The 21245-nt window shown below is 48.6% G+C and overlaps 1 protein-coding gene across 4 annotated transcripts in view; it reads right to left on the bottom strand.

The window, feature by feature from the left end:
- TTC39A (tetratricopeptide repeat domain 39A) overlaps positions 1-16095 on the bottom strand; it is a 43960-nt gene extending 27865 nt beyond the window's left edge. For 2 of the 4 annotated variants that reach the window (XM_078620746.1, XM_078620749.1), the window contains exons 1-6: positions 15624-16094; positions 11442-11486; positions 6203-6304; positions 5187-5318; positions 4910-4983; positions 4523-4590 (exon numbers count right to left, since the gene is read on the bottom strand). In XM_078620746.1, coding sequence (XP_078476872.1) covers positions 4523-4590; positions 4910-4983; positions 5187-5318; positions 6203-6304; positions 11442-11464 — 399 coding nt within the window. In that variant the 5' untranslated portion in view covers positions 11465-11486; positions 15624-16094. Of the gene's footprint in view, positions 1-4522; positions 4591-4909; positions 4984-5186; positions 5319-6202; positions 6305-11441; positions 11487-15526; positions 15576-15623 lie in introns of those variants that run through there. The other 2 variants (XM_078620748.1, XM_078620747.1) reach the window with 2 other exon arrangements.
- Positions 16096-21245: the final 5150 nt, after the last annotated feature.

The following is a 21245-nucleotide window of genomic DNA, read 5'->3' as shown; positions in this document are numbered from 1 at the left end:
TGTCCTGGTGACATCGCTCGCCATGCTCGTCACTCACTGCTCCGCAGTTCAGTGGGAAAAAATCTAGAGACATGTTGCAACCAAGGCTTTGTATACCTTGAGGAGGTTTTCCACCAACTCCATGTAGTTATTTTTTCAGAGAAAATGTGTTGCCACTAACTGGAAACGTCGTGATTTATTTTATTTTATACCTACGTGACTTTACCGAAAGAACCAAAGAGTATGGAAGGCTTTCCATGCCGTTTTTTCCTTGCCACGCAGTGCACTGTGAAATGCATCATCCTGAAGAAGTTCAATAATCTGAGGACCAACAAAGACACCGTCCTTTATCTTAGCTTCACGTATCCTTGGACATTTTCCACGGAAGTACTTGAAAGCTGCTTGTGTTTTGTCCATGGCTTTGACAAAGTTCTTCATCAGACCCAGCTTGAGGTGTAAGGGTGGCAACAAAATCTTCCTTGATTCAACAAGTGGTGGATGCTGAACACTTTTCCTCCCAGGCTCCAATGACTGTCGGAGTGGCCAATCTGTCTTGATGTAGTGGGAATCTCTCGCACGACCATCCCATTCGCAGAGAAAACAGCAGTACTTTGTGTATCCAGTCTGCAGACCAAGCAAAAGAGCAACAGCCTTCAAATCGTCACTAAGCTGCCACTGATGTTGGTCATAGCTAATGCGCCTCAAAAGTTGTTTCATGTTGTCATAGGTTTCCTTTATATGGACTGCATGACCAACTTGAATTGATGGTAAAACATTGCCATTATGCAGCAAAACAGCTTTAAGACTCATCTTCCATGAATCAATGAACAGTCTCCACTCCTCTGGATCATGAACGATGTTGAGGGCTGCCATCACACCATCGATGTTGTTGCAGGCTACAAAAGATCACCTTCCCTGAAGGAGAATGGGACAAGATCATTTTGATGGTCACGGAACATGAAAATCCTAACATCACCTGCCAGGAGATTCCACTGCTGCAGCCTGGAGCCCAACAGCTCTGCCTTACTCTTGGGTAGTTCAAAATCCCTGACAAGGTCTTTCAGTTCACCCTGTGTTATGAGTTGTGGTTCAGAGGAGGAGGATGGGAGAAAATGTGGGTCATGTGACCTTGATGATTCAGGACCAGAAGTTTCTTCCTCTTCCTCGTCTGACTCAAGTGAGAATGATTCTGGGGCATCAGGAACCGGCAGTCCTTCTCCGTGGGGTCTGGGCATACAGCTGCTGAAATGTTTGGATAATGCAGTCCACTTTTTATTCTTTGACACACCTTTCCCAACTGGAGGTGCCATGCAGAAGTAACATTTGCTGATATGATCTGTTGGCTCTTTCCAAATCCTTGGCACTGCAAAAGGCACATATTTCCTTTTCCTGTTCAACCACTGGAAAAGATTTGTGCACAAGTGTTGCAGCATATGTGTGGGGCCCACATTTTTTCCTGATCTCCAATTTTGCAACTGTAGTGGTTATACTGCGCTTTTGTGATGAAAAAGTCACTTCACCACAAATATAGCAGAAGTTATCTACTTTGTTCACACATGTATGAGGCATCTCTGCTCACTTTGGCTAAACAGAAATGTCCCTTTGCAAAATCAAACACTGACAAATAAGAGAGCATGACACTGCATGGTTTCTAGAGCTGATATATGGAAATTTGTTCAGCAGAGGGACTAAGCCAAGTGAAAATTGCATCATCCATGACTTCTAGGAATAACATGATGCAATTCATATCATGTATGACGCAATACGAGGTTCAGATTGCATCATTCATTGTTTTGCTCAAAAAGCAAGTACTGTCCAAACCCAGTCATAGATTTATTCATAGATCCCTTCCCTTGATAACTCACTTATCTTTCGATTTAAAGCTTTCGTGACTGCAGGGATTCATCTTCTTGGTTCTTTCGGTAAAGTCACGTAGAAGGGAATAATTAAATAATAATAAGAAAACATATTGTATTTTATTATGTTTCATTTTTTTTATTTTATTATTTCCCTTCTACGTGACTTTACCGAAAGAACCAAAAAGATGAACTCACTTATCCTTCGCCATTCCCAAGTCAAGGGTCGTATATGTAGTGACTGGGATTGTCGCTGTGTGGTGCTGGGCTTGCGAGGCCACAATGGGATGTCTACTGTTGTGTGTACACCCCGGACACGGGGTGTAGTACCAGCCCTAGTGGGGGCTCGGGTGAGCGCTGGTTAAGCGCGGTGACACCACGCACAGCGTGCGGTGAGGGCTCCCGTTGAGAGAGCGTCAGCCAGCTGGGGTTACGTTGGGGGCATGATACTCTGGCTGACCTGGGGTCATGTGACCGGATGATACTGGAGGGGGACCACCGGTGGAGGGGGCCAATGGGTGGTCACGTGGTCCGAGAAGAACTCTCGAGAGCCTTCGGGCAAGAGGCGAGAGAAATCGAGAAGGTGGGCGGGGCGAGAGGCGGAGCCAGCCCCAGCCCGGCCCGGTATAAGGGGGGCCCCGTGAGGGGCTCTGGGTTCTTACTGTTGGAGAGGCAGCAGATCCACGTCAAGCTTGAAGAAGCCTCCAGACACGCGGTCTGGGACCCAGCTTGTGGTCCGGACCAGGATAGCGGAACCGTGTCTAGTTCCGCCGTAGCGTGGCCAGTTGGGTGACACCACCCGTGAGTATGTTGTGTTAATAGACTGGAGTATGTTGTGCTAAGAGTTCAATAAAACGTGTTGCTCCCAAGACAACGTCTGCAACTCAGTTGGACTCACTACATATGTAGAGGTGTTACGGGAGGGCGAACAAACACACCAGGGGTGGTGATGCCTGCACGCGGAAGGATGCTTACATCCACGTCTGCATCGTTTAGCCTGGGGGGCTGAAACGGCGCTGTGATCCCCCACGGCCCCACCCCTCGGTGGGGGAGTTGCTATATAAGGCGGTGAGCCGGTGGGCTCGGGGTTCAGTGTTTAGCTTAAACCAGCGAAGAAGGAAGACCAGCTAGATAGGCCCTGGGACTCCCCTGGATCGCCGTCCTTCTAAGGACCGACCAGGGCAAGCCAGTGGCGTGGCCCCGAGAGCCCAGAGCCGATGTTCTTGTAAGAGCCGGTCTGGGGACTCAGGGTGCCGTAATCCCAGCTTGGCCAGAGCTGGGTCAGCTAGCCTCCCCTAGCTCTGTAGTGGAGGACCTGGGAGTAGGCTAGCCGGGATAGAGATTGTGGAATCTCCCTGTTAGACGGGTGAAGGGGCCAATACCCCTTCGAGTATTGTATACCTTGGCCTGTATAGAGTGGAACGGTTAATAAATAAGTGTGCCTCCGACTACGTCGTCCAAGTCTCTTTGAACCTACTACACATATGTAGTGCCTGAAAGTACGCGTTACGCGCGGAGGTCGGTGTGCGCGCACGCGGCGTACAGTGGGAGCAAATAAGGACACGGGGCGCTGATTGGCTGGTCATTGTTGTTGTCGGGATGTGGGGCCGCGCTGTCTGAAGATGGTAGCAGGTGGCAGGGAGTAATTAAGGACGCAGGGCGCTGATTGGCCGAGACGTTGTTGTTGTCGCGGAGTGGCGCCGCAATGTCTGGAAAAACATGCCAAGTGGCAGTGAGGGCTGGGGGCGAGTGGCGTCGCGGGGGATGCCCCAGATTAATTGGGGATTAATTGGCTCGGGGATAAAGAGAGGGGTTTTTGGAGGAGACGGGAGTTCGCGCCTGGGAGGAGACAAGAGGATGGAAGAGTCGGAGCAGCAGAACCAATAACAGTGTAGGGTAGCATCGAGACGATGAAGCCAGTAGGAAGTGGCTGGAGAGTGGGAAGATAAGCTGATGTAGTTACGACAGAGTGGGACGGCGGAGCTGAAAAAGAGCAGCCGAACTGTGGTGGAGAGAGTAGTGAGGAGAGTCGATGGAGGAGTGATGGGAAGCGAGTGAGGCCGGCGGAATGCGGCGAGCGAGCGGAGAGCGCAGAGGAGAAACGTGGATCGGTGTTAGCTGGAGGAACGTTGAGCGATGTTGGATGGAGGAGTGTTGATCGAAATACGCGAAATAAAGTGAAGAGGAAAGACAAGAAGCTGTCGTGTCGAGTCGAGCACTATACATACATACTGACCCAGTAGCATATCTTGAAAACTAGAGGCAATCAACAATTTTAAGCATAATTTTCATTCTCAGTGACCCAGAATAAGTCAAGTTGGACTACATTTATTTTGGAAGCATTTTGGCTGTAGACCAGTGAATTAGTTGAGTGGTAAGTGAGTACGTGAGCGAGCGGGTTACTAAGTGTGTGAGCGAGCGAGCGAGTGAGTGACTGACTGAGTGGCTGAGTGACTGAGTGATTGAGTGGGTGGATGAGTGAGTGGATGGGTGGGAGAATGAATGGGTTAGTGGGTGAGAGAGTGCATGATTAAGAGATTGAGTGAGTGAGTGAGTGGTGGGTGAGTGGACGGGTGAGTGAGTGGATGAGAGTGGAGAGTGGTAGGTGAGTGCGTAGGTGGATTAGCGGGTGAGTGGGTGAGTGAGTGAGCGGTGAGGGGTGGTGAGTATGTGGTGAGCAAGTCTACCTGTATGAATGTGAGGCAGGCCTTCTGCAGGAGGCATTCAGCAAAGCAAATCTCGGCATGGAGCTCCTCTGTGGGACAAACATCATGGGTGAGCAGTGGTAAGTAGTGGTGAGTGGGTGGTGAGTAGTGAGTGAGTGGAGAGTAGGTGGTGAGTAGCAGTGAGTGGGTAGTGAGTAGTGAGAGAGTGGTGAGTAGTGGTGAGTAGTGGTGAGTAATGGGTGAGTGAGTGGAGAGTGGGTGGTATCTCTGTGTCCCCATGTCTCCGTGTCCCAGTGTCTCTGTATCCCCGTGTCCCTGTAACGCGGTGTCCCCATGTCTCCGTGTCCCCGTGTCTCTGTAGCCTTATGTCCCCATAACCCCGTGTCCCCATCTCAGAGTGTCTCTCACCCTCTGTGAGCTGCTCGTCTGTCCGGGAGACGAGGCTGGAGATGGAGTCAACCACGGAGCTCTTTCTGCGGAACCTGAAACGGGAAGAGGAACCAGCCAACTCGGGGAGACGCGGGGGGACGCGGGGAGACGCGGGGAGATGCGGGGAGACGCGAGGAGACTCTGGTAGACTCGGGGAGATACAAAGAGACACAGGAAGACTTGGGGAGATGCAAAGAGACACAGGGAGACGCGGGGAGACGCGAGAAGAAGCAGGGAGATTCAGGGAGACTCTGACCTTGCACACACATCCAATGCTTGCTTCAGGGCCCGGTTGGCAGAATCCATGTTGACCGGGTCAAATGTCAACATGGCCTGCATGTTGGTGATGGTGCCAAAGACCAGGGCATGGTACATACTGGTGGAGACACTGAGACACACGGGGACATACACACACACAGGCCAGTTTTAGCCAATGGGCATTGCTGAGTCGTTGGGAAGTGCTGAGTCTATGGTGCAGTGTTGAGTCTACGGTGCAGTGTTGAGTCTATGGTGCAGTGTTGCATCTGTAGTGTTGTAAAGGACGGACTTCTAAACTTCTTTATGGCACACACTGTTTATTGTCTTAATACAGTCCCTATCACACAAAGGGGTATATGGTCCCCCCACCCGTTACCCTGAGGAGGTGCAGCCTCCGGACCTTGCAGGCTATCTAATCTCCCTGCTATCCCAGCGTCCTCTGGCTGGACCTAGGGGATCTCTCCCCGACCACTGGTTACACTGAGCCCGAGCCCTGACAAGGGCTGGAGGGCTTGGTCCAGGGTCCTAGATGTCTTCGGCCGACTTGGGTCTTCGTGTAGCAGAACTGGCCAAGAGCTCTCAGCGCTCTGGCTTTTATACCTGTCCGTGGCCGGGTTGTCCAATCCCCGGCCACCTTGTGGAACCCTCTGATTGGTCCTTCCAAATCTGGCGTTTGGATCCCTCCTCCCCCATTTGACCCTGTACGTTTGATTGAGCGGGAAAACCTTGTTTACGATCCGCTCTCTCAGTTTGCGAACAGCGAGTAGTTAACACCACTACACGTCTATGGTGCAGTGTTGAGTCTATGGACAGTGCTGAGTCTATGGGCAGTGTTGAGTATGGTGCAATGCTGAGTCTATGGTGCAGTGTTGAGTCTATGGGCAGTGCTGAGTCTATGGTGCAGTGCTGAGTCTATGGTGCAGTGTTGAGTCTATGGTGCAGTGTTGAGTCTATTGGCAGTACTCTGAATCTATGGTTTATTGGGTTACCGGGTTACCAGGCCATGACACTGACCTGGGTTTCAGTGCGTCTGCTGCCTCTGTGAAGTGGTTGCTGAAGAAGAGGTCCAGTGCCACAGAGCAGAGACGCGTCGACTCGCTCAGAGACACGGGAGGCCTAGGGGAGACACAAAGAGACACAAAGAGACACTCAGAGACACGGAGAGACACTCGGGGATACGGAGAGACATGGGGAACATTCAGAGACTCATAGAGATACAAAGCGAAGCGAGCTAGTGAGTGAGTAGGTGAATGAGTGGGTGGGTGAGTGATTCAGTGGGTGGGTGGGTGATTGAGGGAGTTGATGGGTGAGTAAGTGGGTGGGTGAGTGGCTGGGTAAGTGAGTGGGTGAGTCAGTGGGTGGGTGAGTGACTGTGTGAGTGAGTGATTGAGTGAGTGAGTCTGCTGGGCGAGTCAATGATTGGGTGAGTGAATGAGTGCCTGGGTGAGTGATTGGTTAAGTCAGTGGGTGGGTGAGTGGCTGGGTGAAGGAGTTGGTAAAAGAATGGCTGGGTGAGTGAGTGGGCGAGTGAGTGAGTGGGCGAATCAGTGGGTGAATGCGTGAGTGGGTGAGTCTATGAGTGATTGGGTGAGTGAATGAGTGGCCGGGTGAGTGCTTGGTTAAGTCAGTGGCTGGGTAAGTGATTGGGTGAAGGAGTTGGTGAAAGAGTGGCTGGGTGAGTGAGTGGGCGAGTGAGTGAGTGGGTGAGTGAGTGAGTGGGCGAGTCAGTGGGTGAATGCGTGAGTGGCTGGGTGAGTCAGTCATTGGGTGAGTGAATGAGTGACCGGGTGAGTGGGTGAGTCAGTGAGTGGGTGAGGCTGTGTGACATCACGGGGTGAGTCACTGAGAATTTGAGTTGGACCGGAAAAACCGGCCGGTGAGTGGTGGAGCAGTGATTAGCGCACTGGGTGACTGTGTGTGTCACTTTGCATGTGCGTAGCGGTTGGCGCCACGCTGCCCAACGAACCCCGGCGAACCAAGTTCGCTTCCCGCTCAAGGCCAACACCGGTGGCGATTATCTGAACCGGTCCTGGGCCTCCCCTAGGTCGACTCAGCCTCAAATTAGTTATTTATGCGGGTGTGTAAACATCGCCACTGGGGAGACAAAGGCGGTCGGGCGTTGTTGTGCTGGTCACCCACCCCCTCGTGTGCCGTGCCGGCCTTCATAGGTGCTACTCGCTAACAGCACTTGTCCCAACAGCCTGATGAGGCTGTATGGGGGATATGTGTCTGTCTTTGTGGGGAGTAGTGGCACAGCGATTTGCACACTGTGTGTGTCTGCTGGGAGCAGTGGCGCAGCAGTCGGTAGTGCCTTCGAGATACACAGACCCAGAGACACACAAAGACCCATAGACACACACATAGACCCATAGAGATACACATAGACCCATAGAGATACCCATAGACCTATAGAGATACACACAGACCCATAGAGACACACAGATACCCATAGAGACACACATAGACCCAAAGAGACACACATAGACCCATAGAGATACCCAGCGACCCAGAAACATAGAGACCCACAGAGATACACAGGGACCCATAGATATACCCATAGACCCATAGAGACCCAGAGACACACAGACACACAGCGACCCAGAAACATACAGAGACCCATAGCGATACACAGAGACCCATAGAGATAGACATACCCATAGAGACCCAAAGAGACACACAGAGACAAACAGCGACCCAGAAACATACAGAGACCCACAGAGATACACAGAGACCCAGAGAAACACACAGTGAAACATAGAGACCCATGGACATCCATAGACATCCAAAGAGACACAGACGAGACCTATCAAGAAACACACCGAGATCCACAGAGACAGACATACACACAGATATATCGAGACAAAGACAGACAGAGGCACACAAATATACACACAGAGATACAAAGACAAAGGTCCCCGTGTAGCCTTAACAGACTACTGGAGCAAGTGCTGCGAGCGTGCACCTATGAAGAGTGGCAACGGCACATGAAGGAGCGGGTGGTTGGCACCACGCCTGGCTGCCTTTGTCTTTCCAGGGGCGATGTTTACTAAACGCCGCACCGGGTACTCATTTGAGGCCGAGTTGAACTAGGGGAGGCCCAGGGCCGGTTCAGATGAATCGCTACTGCCACTGGTAGTGTGAGTGATGGCCTTGAGCGGGATTCGAACTCGGGCCTCTGCCGGGTTCGTAGCGCAGAAGCGCGCTAAGCGCTGCGCCACCGCCCCCCCCCCCTCCGACTTCTTGCGAACGTTTGCAAGTGGATTTGTCCATACAGCTCGGTGGTTCATTGTGCGTAGGGTGAGCGTTACGAAACACCTCACGATTCAACAACAAAGGGCAGCGTGGGCTCAGGTCATAAATGCAGAGCGGTCCCAGACTTACGAATGCCCGACGTACGGACGCCACACTTGCCACACTTGCCGGAGCCACACTTATGGACGCCCGACTAGCAAGCGATCCGCACTTACGAACGAGCTTCCGTGAGATTCATTTTCGCAACCATCCAACTTACGACGCTTCAGCCCGTAACTTACAAACCAAGACATTACTTTTCTATTTAAAGCTTTCGTGACTGCAGGGAATTCATCTTCTTGGTTCTGTCGGTAAAGTCAGATGAAGAACAGGTCTGTCGGAAAGGCAGACCTGTTCTTCACCTGAGGACGGCTGCTTGCGTTGTGGCCGAAACGTCGTGAAAAATATTTTATTATTTTATTATTTCCCTTCTACGTGACTTTACCGAAAGAACCAAGACAAGACATTACTATTTTGTAACCATCCGAGTTACGAGCGTGCAAACGCACCGTACGTCTTCTCATTCACGAGTTTAACAATGCTCACCCATTTTTTGTTGTTGAAAAGTGCAGCACATTTCCTAGCACTGACCGTACGGGCATTTAAACACAGTTATATTTCTGTGTTCCGACTTATGAAGGGCCATTCCACTTATGAACGAATCTCGGAACGTAACCCGTTTATAAGTCAAGGACTGCCCTAACCGTATACACGTACGGTGGTTGTGATGAAACTTGCTACGGCTCGACAGAAACGGCATTTGCTCGACTCACAAACAAGAAGTGGTATTGCACCTGTGCATGCAATACTGCGATAAATACATACCAAATTATAAAGGGGGGTTATGTTGGGTTAGATTGCTCGAGGATGAATGTCGTGTCATTAAACCCGCCATCACCCGACACGGCCAGTCAGTTGAAAGATTTGTGTCACGCAAACACAACGTGTGCAATTAGTTGCCAGTGCAGCGACTATCCGGTTCTTGTGTGTTTGAGAGTAAACCCACAGCTACATTTAGAGTTGAAGTAGCTGGTGACATGTCGCCGGTGATGACGGCGACGACGACAACAAGAACAAGCAGCAGCCTCATTAGGCGATTATCCAGAGTCGTGACAAAGAGCAATGGTTGTCTTGCATCTGTTATCCGTCCCCGCACCGCCGATGAGCACGGTTTGACCACGCACGGTGCCAAGAAAGCTCATCACACGTACGTGCATTACGTTCATCTGAGTATATGCGATACACGTTACTGGTTGGGTTAGTCACAGTTAATCAACATACGATAAGCTGAATAGGCGTGCAATTAATCGTCACCAGGTACTCAAACTGTAGATGTACCAGTGGGTTTACTCTCCAACACACAACCGGTTAGTGCTGTACTAGTATACTACATTATACACTACACTATACACTACACTACCACACTACTAAACACTACACACTAATATACTACACGATACACGACTATACACTACACTATACACTACACTACATTGTAATGTAGTCGTGGGTTTTCTCTCCAACACAGTTGTACACGTTGTGTTTACGTGACACAAACCCCTGAACGACTTGGCAGTGTCGGGTGGTGGCGGTTTAAACGACGCAGCATTTATATTCACGTAATCTAACCGACAAAAACAACCTTTATTTTGGACACTCGTGGTCGCAGAAGCATGTCAAAGTGATCAATATGGTGGAGTAAATACGACGTTCAATAAAGCAACGTGACCAGAACAAACAAAATCAGTTTTATTTCAACTAACCTCGGAATCCTGCCACCGGCTTGCTAGCCGGAAGGAGAATTATGAGGCTCGGGTGCGATGCCAGAGACTCATTACACCGTACAGGGGATCACTCCGCATAGCAAAACAATTCCGCGTGTTCGCTTTGTAAGTTAGGAGCCGAACGTCCTTAAGTCGCGTGGTTGAAAGTAATAACGTCCTACGGAGGTTCGTAAGTCAGATGGTTAAAGTAACATGATTAGTTTGTAAGTGTGAATGCTTGTAAGTCAGACGGCTAAGAATACTCACATCTAACAGCGGTTCATTCATAAGTGTAGTTCGTTCGTAAGGCGGATGGGCTAATAAAATACTAATGTCTTATGGACGTTCGTAAGCGACGACGCAAACATTCGTACATACTCTTTGGTTCTTTCGGTAAAGTCACGTAGTTAGAAATAAAATAAAATTAAACAAATCACGACGTTTCGATCGCAACACAACGTCGTGATTTTTTTCATTTAATTTTATTTCTAACTACGTGACTTTACCGAAAGAACCAAAGAGTATGTTCTTGGTTCTTTCGGTAAAGTCACGTAGAAGGGAGATAATACAATAATAAAAATAAAACATAATAAAATCAAAATCAAATTATCACTGAGAATTGTATTTTATTATGTTTTTTATTATTATGTTATTATTTCCCTTCTACGTGACTTTACCGAAAGAACCAAGAAGATGAATCCGTACAGTCACGAAAGCTTTAAATCGAAATTTAACCAAAGAGTAGGTATTCCTGCAGTTGCGAAAGCTTCAAATAAACATTTGTACGTGGGGTGGTTGGAAATATTCGTCTCACGACAGTGTTGGAGGCTACACGGGGGAGCTTTGCTTCCGTCTAAATAGGCGTGACCTTTGAAGGTGAGGATGGGTGTTCCACAACGCGTACACATAGACACAGGTAAAGCTCCCCCAGGTAGCCACATACCACGCAGAGACCCACAGACTCACCAAGCAGAAACCCACAGACTCCTCACACAGAGACCCATATACTCACCACACAATGACCCATAGATTAGCTGCGTCTCTGTGTGGTGAGTCTATGGGTTTCTCCGAGACTAATGGAGATGCAGAGATATGCGTGGGGAACTCGGGGAGACTCGGGGAGACGCGGGGAGACGTGTGGAGACGTGCGGAGACTCTGGGAGACTCGGGCAAATGCGAGGAGACTCAGGGAGACTCACCCGTTCACATCCTTCTCAGCCATCGTCTCTCCCCAGACTGGACTCCTGTGAGACACACAAAGAGATACAAAAACAAAGATCCCTCGTATATACTTCACTGACTATTGAGGCAAGCGTTATTAGCGAGCGCCTATGAAGGACGGCACGGCACATCAAAGGGTGGGTGGCCAGCACCACGCCCAGCCACCTTCGTCTAATCAGTTGTGATATTTACTACACACCACACCAGGTACTCAGATATTCTCTTTCACTGGTTTTAGCTGTGAGTGGGATTCGAACTCGGGTGGCCACGTTCGTAGTGCAGCGTGGTAAATGACGACACTACCGCTCCCCTAACAACAACAACCGCCATTCGCCACTAAGTGGTGGTGATGTTGCGAGAGCGCTTGTGCCAGGTAAGGTGCATGAGGTCACGGGACAGACCCAGTAGGTGCCATGGGTTGACCGATGCACCACCTGTGCCCCCTACTTTGCCAGCTTGCTGTAATATAGCCGCCCGGCACTCCGCTCGTTGTTGTGAGCGTCGCTCCTCTGTCCCCCATTGTTGCTGGAGGGCGACTGCCTCCAACTGCCCAGTAGCGTCCTTCACGAGCCTCCTCCACAGAGGCCGATCTTGACACCGCTGGTACCAGTCATTGGCAAGTGCACCCAGCTCCACATCCTCCTGTACTGCATCAGTCCATCTCTTCTCTAGCCCCCTCTATCCAGCCAAACAGAAGCTGCTTGGGTATGTGGTGGGCAGGGACGTGCGGTCAGGGGAGGCAGGGGAGAGGCAGAGCCACACCTGTCATACTCCAATGAAAATAGCTGTTACGAAAAGCAAAAAAAAAGAATAATCAAATAAAATAAATATTAAGATTTTTCCACTGATCTGTGTTATAAATGTCATTTCTGTACGATTCCAATCATTTTTTGGTCAAAATCTCCAAATTTGCGGAGCTCCGCTGCAAAGACGAGCTCAGCCTCCCCTCTGATTGCGCAACCCCTCAGTAACTGGATGGAGCGCGGGCAATAAGCGCGTGCCTGTTACTATCTCAGTATGTCACCAATGTAATGTTTGTAGACCCCTTCATTTCATGTCCTCGCCTTCCATAATCCAGGTAACTTATTTCACACGTATGTGTATAAAGATATTTAGGCTCGCTGGTCTCGTCATGAAACTGCAATGAAAAAGTACCAGGGGAGGCAGCTATCACATCTGCCTCACTGAGGGGGGCGTGTTAGACACGCCCCCCTCCGTGAAGCCACGCCCACCCCTCAGTGTGTGAATCTGACACTCGCCAGAGCCTCCCCAGCCATTGACCTCACCGCACGTCACTGGTGGTGGGTTGGCATTCCGGCTACATGACCCAGCCAACGCAGCCTTGCCTGCCGGAGGGGCTCACTGATGGGACTTTGTCCAGATTTGTCAAGGATTTGCGAGCTCTTCACACAATCCAGTCTTGGTTAAACCCAGGATGGATCATAGGCAGGCCAGCCTGAATGTTTCGAACCGAAGATGTTCCTTCAGAACACACACTGTATACACACACACTGTATACACGCACACCGTATATACACACACGCACACCGTATACACACACACAAAGATCCCTCTGTGTCGCCTGTAACAGACTGTTGGGGCAAGTGGCATTAGTGAGCAGCACCTATGAAGGCCGGCACGGCACACGAGGGAGTGGGTGGCCAACACTACGCCCAGCCGTCTGTCTCCCCAGTGGCGATGTTTACACACCACACCAGGTACTTGAGGCTGAGACGACCTAGGGGAGGCCTATGAACGGTTTAGATAATCGTCACTGGTGTTGGCCTTGAGCGGGAATCGAACCCGTGTCGCCGGGTTTGTAGCGCAGTGTAGTGCTAACCGCTGCACTACCACACCTGTACACACACCTGTACAGACACACCAACTGTCTGCACACACACGCCTGTACAGACAACTACAGTACACGCACACACATAACAGCACACACCTGTACACACAAACACCCTCTGCACAGATACCCCTGTACATACACACAAACCATGTACAGACACACCGTACACACACGTCTGTATAAACACACACACCTGTGCACACACGTCTGTATACACACCTGTACACACACATCTGTACACACACCTGTACACACACAACAACAACCGCCATTCGCCACTAAGTGGCGGTGACGTCACCACGACGCCTGTGCCAGGCCATGTGCACCTCGAGGCCGTACACACACACACCTGTACACACAACAGTACACACACACATACATCTGTACACACAATCATACACACACACACTTTGTACAGACACACCTGTACACACACACACTCACCTATACACACACCTGTCCACACAAACTTTGTACAGACACACCTGTACACACACACACACGCTCACCTATACACACACCTGTACACACACGCAGCCGTACCTGCCAGAGGAGCTCACTGATGGGAATGTGTCCAGATCTATCAAGGATTTGCGAGCTCCTCACACAAGCCAGCCTGGTTAAACCCAGGATGGAACGTAGGCAGGCCAGCTTGAATGTTTATAATCGACAAAGATGTCCCTTTTGAACACATCAAAGACAAAGATCCCCCATATAGCCTTAACAGACTGTAGGGGCAAGTGCTGTGAGCGAACACCTATGAAGGCCGGAACGGTACACCACGCCCGACCGCCTTTGTCTCCCCAGTGGCGATGTTTACACACCGCACCAGGTACTCATTTCAGACTGAGTCGACCTAGGAGAGGCCCAGGACCGGTTTAGATAATCGTCACCGGTGTTGGCCGTGAGCGGGAATCGAACCCGGATCGCCAGGTTCATAGCGTAGCGTAGCGCTAACCACTACACTACCGCTCCCCCTTAGAACACATACACACACCTGTACAGACATATTGTATACCCACACACACACCTACACACACTGTATACACACACTCTATACAGACACACTTGTACACACCCACATCTGTACACACACCAACAGTGAACACGCCTGTACACACACATTAATCTGTCCACAGTAACCTGTACACACAACAGCGCACACACTCACCTGTACACACACCTGTACACACAACAGCGTAAACACTCACCTGTACACACAACAGTATACACACCTGTACACACAACAGCACACACAACACACACACCTGTGTACAAACTCACCTGTACACACACTAACCTGTACACACAACAGTGCACACGCACTCACCTGTACACACACACACACCTGTACACACAACAGTATACACACTCACCTGTACACACACCTGTACACACACTCACCTGTACACACACCTGTACACACAACAGCGCACACACTCACCTGTACACACACCTGTACACGCACCTGTGTACACACTCACCTGTACACACACTCATCTGTACACACACTCACCTGTACACACACCTATACACACACCTGTACATACCTGTACACACAACAGCGTACACACACCTGTACACACACCTGTACACACACACCTGTACACACACCTGTACACACAACTGTACACATAACAGTACACGCACAGACCTGCACACACAACAGTGCACACACCTGTGTACACACTAACATGTACACACACCTATATACACACCTGTACACAGAACACACACACACCTGTACACACAACAACACACACACCTGTACACACACTGTACACACAACAGTGCACACACACTCACCTGTACACAGAACACACACACCTGTGTACACACTAACATGTACACACAACAAAACACACACCTGTACACAGAACACACACACCTGTGTACACACTAACAAGTACACAGAACACCACACACACACACAACTGTACACAGAACACACACACACAACTGTACACAGAACACACACACACAACTGTACACAGAACACACACACCTGTACACATACTAACATGGACACACACCTGTACACACACACTTGTACATATACAAAGGTAAAAAAACAAAGCTCCCCCGTGCAGCCTGCAACAGACTGCCGGGGCAAGTGCTGTAGTTAGTAGCGAGTAGCAGCAGAGCTCTAAGCACCGCAACAGTCGCGCACACACACACACAGAGTCGTCGGCAGTGACGTTTACTACTCACACAGGACACACGACATCGCACCAGGTAGGCCCAGGGACGGGCTCACACCTGCACACCTGTACACGTGTAACGCCACACAGGTAAAGCCGCAGCTCACCTCCCTCGCCCAGGTAGCTCGCGCGGGGCTGCTGGGGCAAGTGCCGCTCTGGGGGCCGCCGCCGCCGCCTTTGTTTCTCCGACCGACACACAGGTGACCAGGTAAGTCTCGTTTAAGGCCGAGGGGACCTAGAGGAGGGCTCTCCCCGGAACTCACCTCTCGGACAGGGGGTCTCAGGTGGGAGACACGGGGGGGAGACACGGAGGGAGACACGGGGGGGGGGGGGAGACACGGAGGGAGACTCAGAGACAGATGGAGACACGGGGAGAGATTCAGAGGGAGACACGGGGAGAGACTCAGAGACGGGGGTAGACGCAGAAGGAGATTCAGAGACAGATGGAGACACGGGGGAGACTCAGGGGGAGACTCAGAGGGAGACACGGGGGGGGGCAGGGGGAGAACTCAGAGGGAGAGACAGAGGTGGCAACTCAGAGACAGATGGAGACTCAGTGGGGGGAGACAGAGGGAGACTTAGTGGGGGGGGGGGAGACTTAGTGGAGACTCACACCCCAACCAAAGTTTCACCTGGGGCGGGGTTGAGTGTGGCTGCGTGACGTCACAGGCTGGGTGGGGGGTGCGTGACGGCACGAGAGGAGGGGTTGTAGATGATGACATAACGAGAGGAGTGTGTGTGGGGGTGACGTCACGATGTGGGGTTGTGTGGGGATGATGTCACGACCTGGGGATTGTGTGGCGGGATGACGTCACGCGTGAGGTTTGTGTGAGGGGTGACGCCACGAGTTGGGGGATGTGTAGGAGATGACGTCACGAGGTGAGGTTTTGTGTGTGGGGGAGATGACGTCATGGAGTGGGGTTGTAGGGGCGAAGACGTCACGAGGTGGGGTCGTGTGCTGTCATTACCATAATTGTATGCACATATTTCAATGTCAGAAAGGGAATCTTCGTCAGTACGTTCATTGAGACTGCAGGAGGCGATGGGGCCGTCCATAAATGACGTCACGCGATTTTGGACGATTTTTGACCCCCCCCCTTCGTCACACGGCGTCACAAAAAGTCAGACCCCCCTCAAATATGACGTCACAAAGCTCTGCCCCCCCCCCCCCAAAAAAACAATATATAAAACACGCTTCAAATCGCTTTAAACTATTGTCATTGTAGTGCGTTTTTAATGTGGCGCTGCACTCTGATGTTGTAGGAGAAAACATTTATTAAAAAGTCTATTGAATTAGGTAGAACGTGTTTTATATCGTTTAATTCTTATTATTTTATTATTTCCCTTCTACGTGACTTCACCGAAAGAACCAATAAGATGAATCCCTGCAGTCACGAAAGCTTTAAATCGAAATTTAGAACGTGTTGTCTATATTTATTTAAAGTGGCGCATTTTGATGTGCCGTCACATTTCTCAAACCTCCCCCTTTCGTCACATATCGTCACGAATGTCTGACCCCCCCCCCCCCCCCAGGTGCGTGACGTCATTTATGGACGGCCCCGCAGGTTTCCGAGGAGCTACGAAGCTCTTTGTCAACCTGATGTCCAGTAGGGGCACGGGCTCAGAACGTTGTACAACCCACACGATAGCAGTGCACAATTGAGACAATGAGACTAATGCAGAAATATTTCACGAGCAGTCAATTATTTACTAGTTAATAATAAACGAATTAATTCTAAGGGATAACACTATGGAACACAATTTTTGTCCCTGGGTAGTGTTATCTTTTAATTGCTTATGCCTAGAAAGTATAGAAATGGCTATTACTGTATTCCCCACAAACTTTGCTTTTGTGACCAGGACAGTGATATTTATTTATTTACCTATTTTCAATGAGGAAACTGGCGAATTTGTCTTTTCGTTCGTATAAAGTCGGAAAAAACAACATATGAATCGAAATTAACATATATTAATATTAAAGTAATACAAAAATTACTACAAAATATTTAGAAGTTAGTAGTTTTTAGAGATTTACGATTATACTGTAAATCACTTTCACGAATCAGCCCCTAAATGTAGTCTCCCATCATGTTCTCGTTATTCTCAATCTATCCTGGTGGAAGCGCTCGCCTTGCTCCTCCGAGTACACTTCCATGTTCTCCTTGAATTTATCAAGATAAGCATCAAGGATATGGACTTTGAGGGACATCCTACACCCATTGTGCCGTAGTTCTTCACCAGAGTCTCAACCAGCTCCACAGCTTTCGGCCTTGTAATTGCCCAGGAAGCCACGAACCACTGCGACAAAGCTGTTCCAAACCGATGTCTCCTTATATGTGAGCTTCTTGGGGAATTCATTGCACTCCAGGATCTTCTTTATCTGCCGTCCAACGAAGACACCGGCTTTGACCTTTGCCTCAGACAGCTTAGGGAAATAAGTTTTGAAGGTACTTGAAGGCTGCCGACTCCTTATCGACATCACTGACAAATTGTTTCATACGGCCCAATTTGATGTGCAGTGTTGACATCAGCACCTTCCGGGGGTCCACCAGTGGCTCCCACTTGACGTTGTTCCTCCCCACAGAGAACTCGGCCCGCTGTGGCCAGTCCCGCCTGTGGTAGTGCGCCTTGGTGTCCCTGCTGTCCCAAAAATGCAAAGATAGCAGGGAACTTGGTAAAACCGCCTTGGAAACCCATCAGGAATGCCACCATTTTTAAATCCTTTATATTAAGTTCACTTGATTGCTTGCTTGCGCGCTTACGACCGTGCACATCTTTCAGTCGTTTTTTAACCCACTTGCCGTGATCCAATTGAGCTGACATTTTGCACACAGACTCGTTGTGCGTGACAATTTATTTTCGTGAAAAATTTTTTCCAAAATTTTACACTTTTTAGGAAAAGAAAAATTATATTTAATTACCAATTGCTTAATGGTGGCAGGCAATCATCTGACCCATAGGTGGCAGCCATCTCAAGCCAGAGGACGAGAGGACTCTAGCCGCCACACATATAAAGGATTTATAGTGAAAAACTTAGTTTTTACGGGTTAATATTTTTTAAGTCTCCGATGACCTCCCAGCAATATTCATCATACTTCAAGCAAGGTCTTGATGCTGTTGTAATCATCTTTGAGGTGCACCGAATGAGCCAGAGAAAGAGACGGGTACTTGTTACCATTATGGAGCAGCACGGCTTAGAGGCTCCTGGATGAGTTGTCAATTAAGAGGCGCCACTCATTCTGGTTACAGGCGATTCCAATTGCCTCGAACAGACTGGTCACATTGTGGCAGAAGCAGAGCCCATCTTGACGGGTGAAGAAGCTGCAAAAAGGTTGGTGACGCTTCCTCTGATCTGTGACTTGCATCCAACAAGTTTCACTGCTTGAGCCTAGATTGGACTTGGTGAGACCGAGATCTCTGATCAAGTCGTTGAGGTCTTTTTGGTTGGGGTAGTATGGGTTTCTCTCCTCAGCTCCACCTCTGAAATTGTCATCTGGATCTACGTCGTCTTCCTCGCTCTCTGACTTGCTGCTCTCTTCTAAAGACGGCTGCTCTCTCTCTGGAGGAGTGGGTATGGGGGAGCTCATGGCAGTGTGGCACCGGGGCGATGGATGAAGGAAGGTTAAAATACCTGATAGCATGTGCATTCTTGCCAGTCCAACGTTTGAAAGGGTCCACCATGCAGAAGTAGCAGTTGCTTGAGTGGTCAGTGGGTTCCTGCCAAATTCTTGGGATAGCGAACTTTATGGCTCTCTTTTCCCCTCTGTACCATCCTACAAAGATACATTTATTTCACCGATGACTAATGTGGAAGAGATTCTCGCAACATTTTTCATATATAATGTATTTTTTCAATAACATTGAAATTTGTTAAACATTTAAAAATTAAAAACTATTACAAATATTTTTTTAAACAAATTTTATGACATACATTTCTGAGCAACAATTGTCCATCTTACCTTCCAGAGTTTGTTTGCATTGCTCGCAGGTGAAATGAGGTCCCCAGGGTTTGTCTTGATCCCCGACAGGCATGCCGAAATATGCCTTGTAGGCCTCAGACATCTTAGCAGATGCTTCCACAGAGTACTTTTTCGCTCTTATCTTGATAAATTAGCCACAGACATGGCAAAATGCGTCTGCCGGATGCTTGCAGCCTCTTGATGCCATCTCAGAAAAATGCAGAAATGTATCCACTTAGGCAGCTGGAACTAAACTGAACCGATGGGTTTAAGGCCCCTGTATTTATACCACTATTTATATTACTGGAAAGTTCTAGAATGTTCTAAAAGTTACTCCAAGTTTACTCAGAACTGAATCTATCTGGAATTTTTACTTAAAACTTTTGTGAATGCAGGAATTTATATTATTTGGTTCTTTCGGTAAAGTCACGTAGATAGAAAAATAATAACTGGCAGTCTATAATGTAGACATTTTCTTTGGTTCTTTCGGTAATATACAAAAATAAAATAAAAAAAACGAAAACCATGACGTTTCGATCGCAACACCACTTTTGTTATTTTTTTTTATTTTATTACCGAAAGAACCAAAGAATAAGTCTACATGATAGACTGACAGTTATTATTATTATTTTTCTATCGATGTGACTTTACCGAAAGAACTAAAGAATATGACTATCTGGAATTCTCATTGAAAATAGGTAAATTTCAAAATATCAGTGTCCTGGTCACAAAAGCAAAGTTTGTGGGGAATAATAGCCATTTTCTGTACTTTTGAGGCATCAGCAATTAGAAAATAACACTTACTACCCAGGGACAAATGTTATTTTTTGTTACACAGTGTAAATTGTGTGTGTGTATATATACAGTGTGTGTGTGTTCTAAAGGAACATCTTCGCCAGTTTGAAACATTCAGGCTGGCCTGCCCTAACATCCATCTTGAGTTAAACTAATTATTGTAAATGTTATGGATTTCCTCTCCAACACACCAGTGTGCTGTACTAGTAATGAATTGCCACTTTTTGTTTACGTGACAAACGTTACTAATTGGCTGTGTCGGGTGGTAGCGGGTTTAACGACACACCATTTATATTTATGCGATCTAACCCAACAAAAAAAACGGTATTATGGATGATATTGGTCGCAAAAGCCTAAGTGTTAAACTTAAACTAATTATATTTTTCTCAAGATTTAGCCAAGGCAGCAAATGTCACAAAAACAGTCCCAGACCACAGCAAGACAACACCATACACAACAACAGCAGTTCCTCAATACGGGACTCATCTACTTACGAACATTCAACTTACGAATTTTCAGAGATACGAACAAACTCTGCTCCGTAATGTCCAGTTGCAGCTGTTCGGACCGAGAGTCGTATGTTCCACTGCCTCGGGAAATAGATGGCGGTGTTGGCATCTACATCTTCAGAACATGAAGAACCAGTGGCACCTACTTCTGCAGAAAGTGAAGAAGCAGTGGCATATACGTCTGCAGAACGTGAATAACTAGTGGAATCTACATCTGCAGAATGTGAAGAACCAGTGGCGTCTACATATACAGGATATTATTTAACGATTAAAGCCATTCCCCGTGTTTAGTGTACATGCCATGAAACACGTTTGGAATCGACAGGAGTAAAGTTGGAGTCCCTGAATTGTGTAGTGTGTATAGTAGTGGTCGTATTTAGTAGTGTAGTGTGTATAGTAGTGTAGTAATAGTATATAGTAGTGTAGTAATATATAGTAGTGTAGTAGTATATAGTCGTGTAGTAGT

This window comes from Lampetra planeri, chromosome 74 (assembly GCF_965212315.1).
Source record: "Lampetra planeri chromosome 74, kcLamPlan1.2.h2, whole genome shotgun sequence".
Lineage (NCBI taxonomy): Eukaryota > Metazoa > Chordata > Hyperoartia > Petromyzontiformes > Petromyzontidae > Lampetra > Lampetra planeri.
This window is presented reverse-complemented; position numbering and strand designations above follow the sequence as displayed.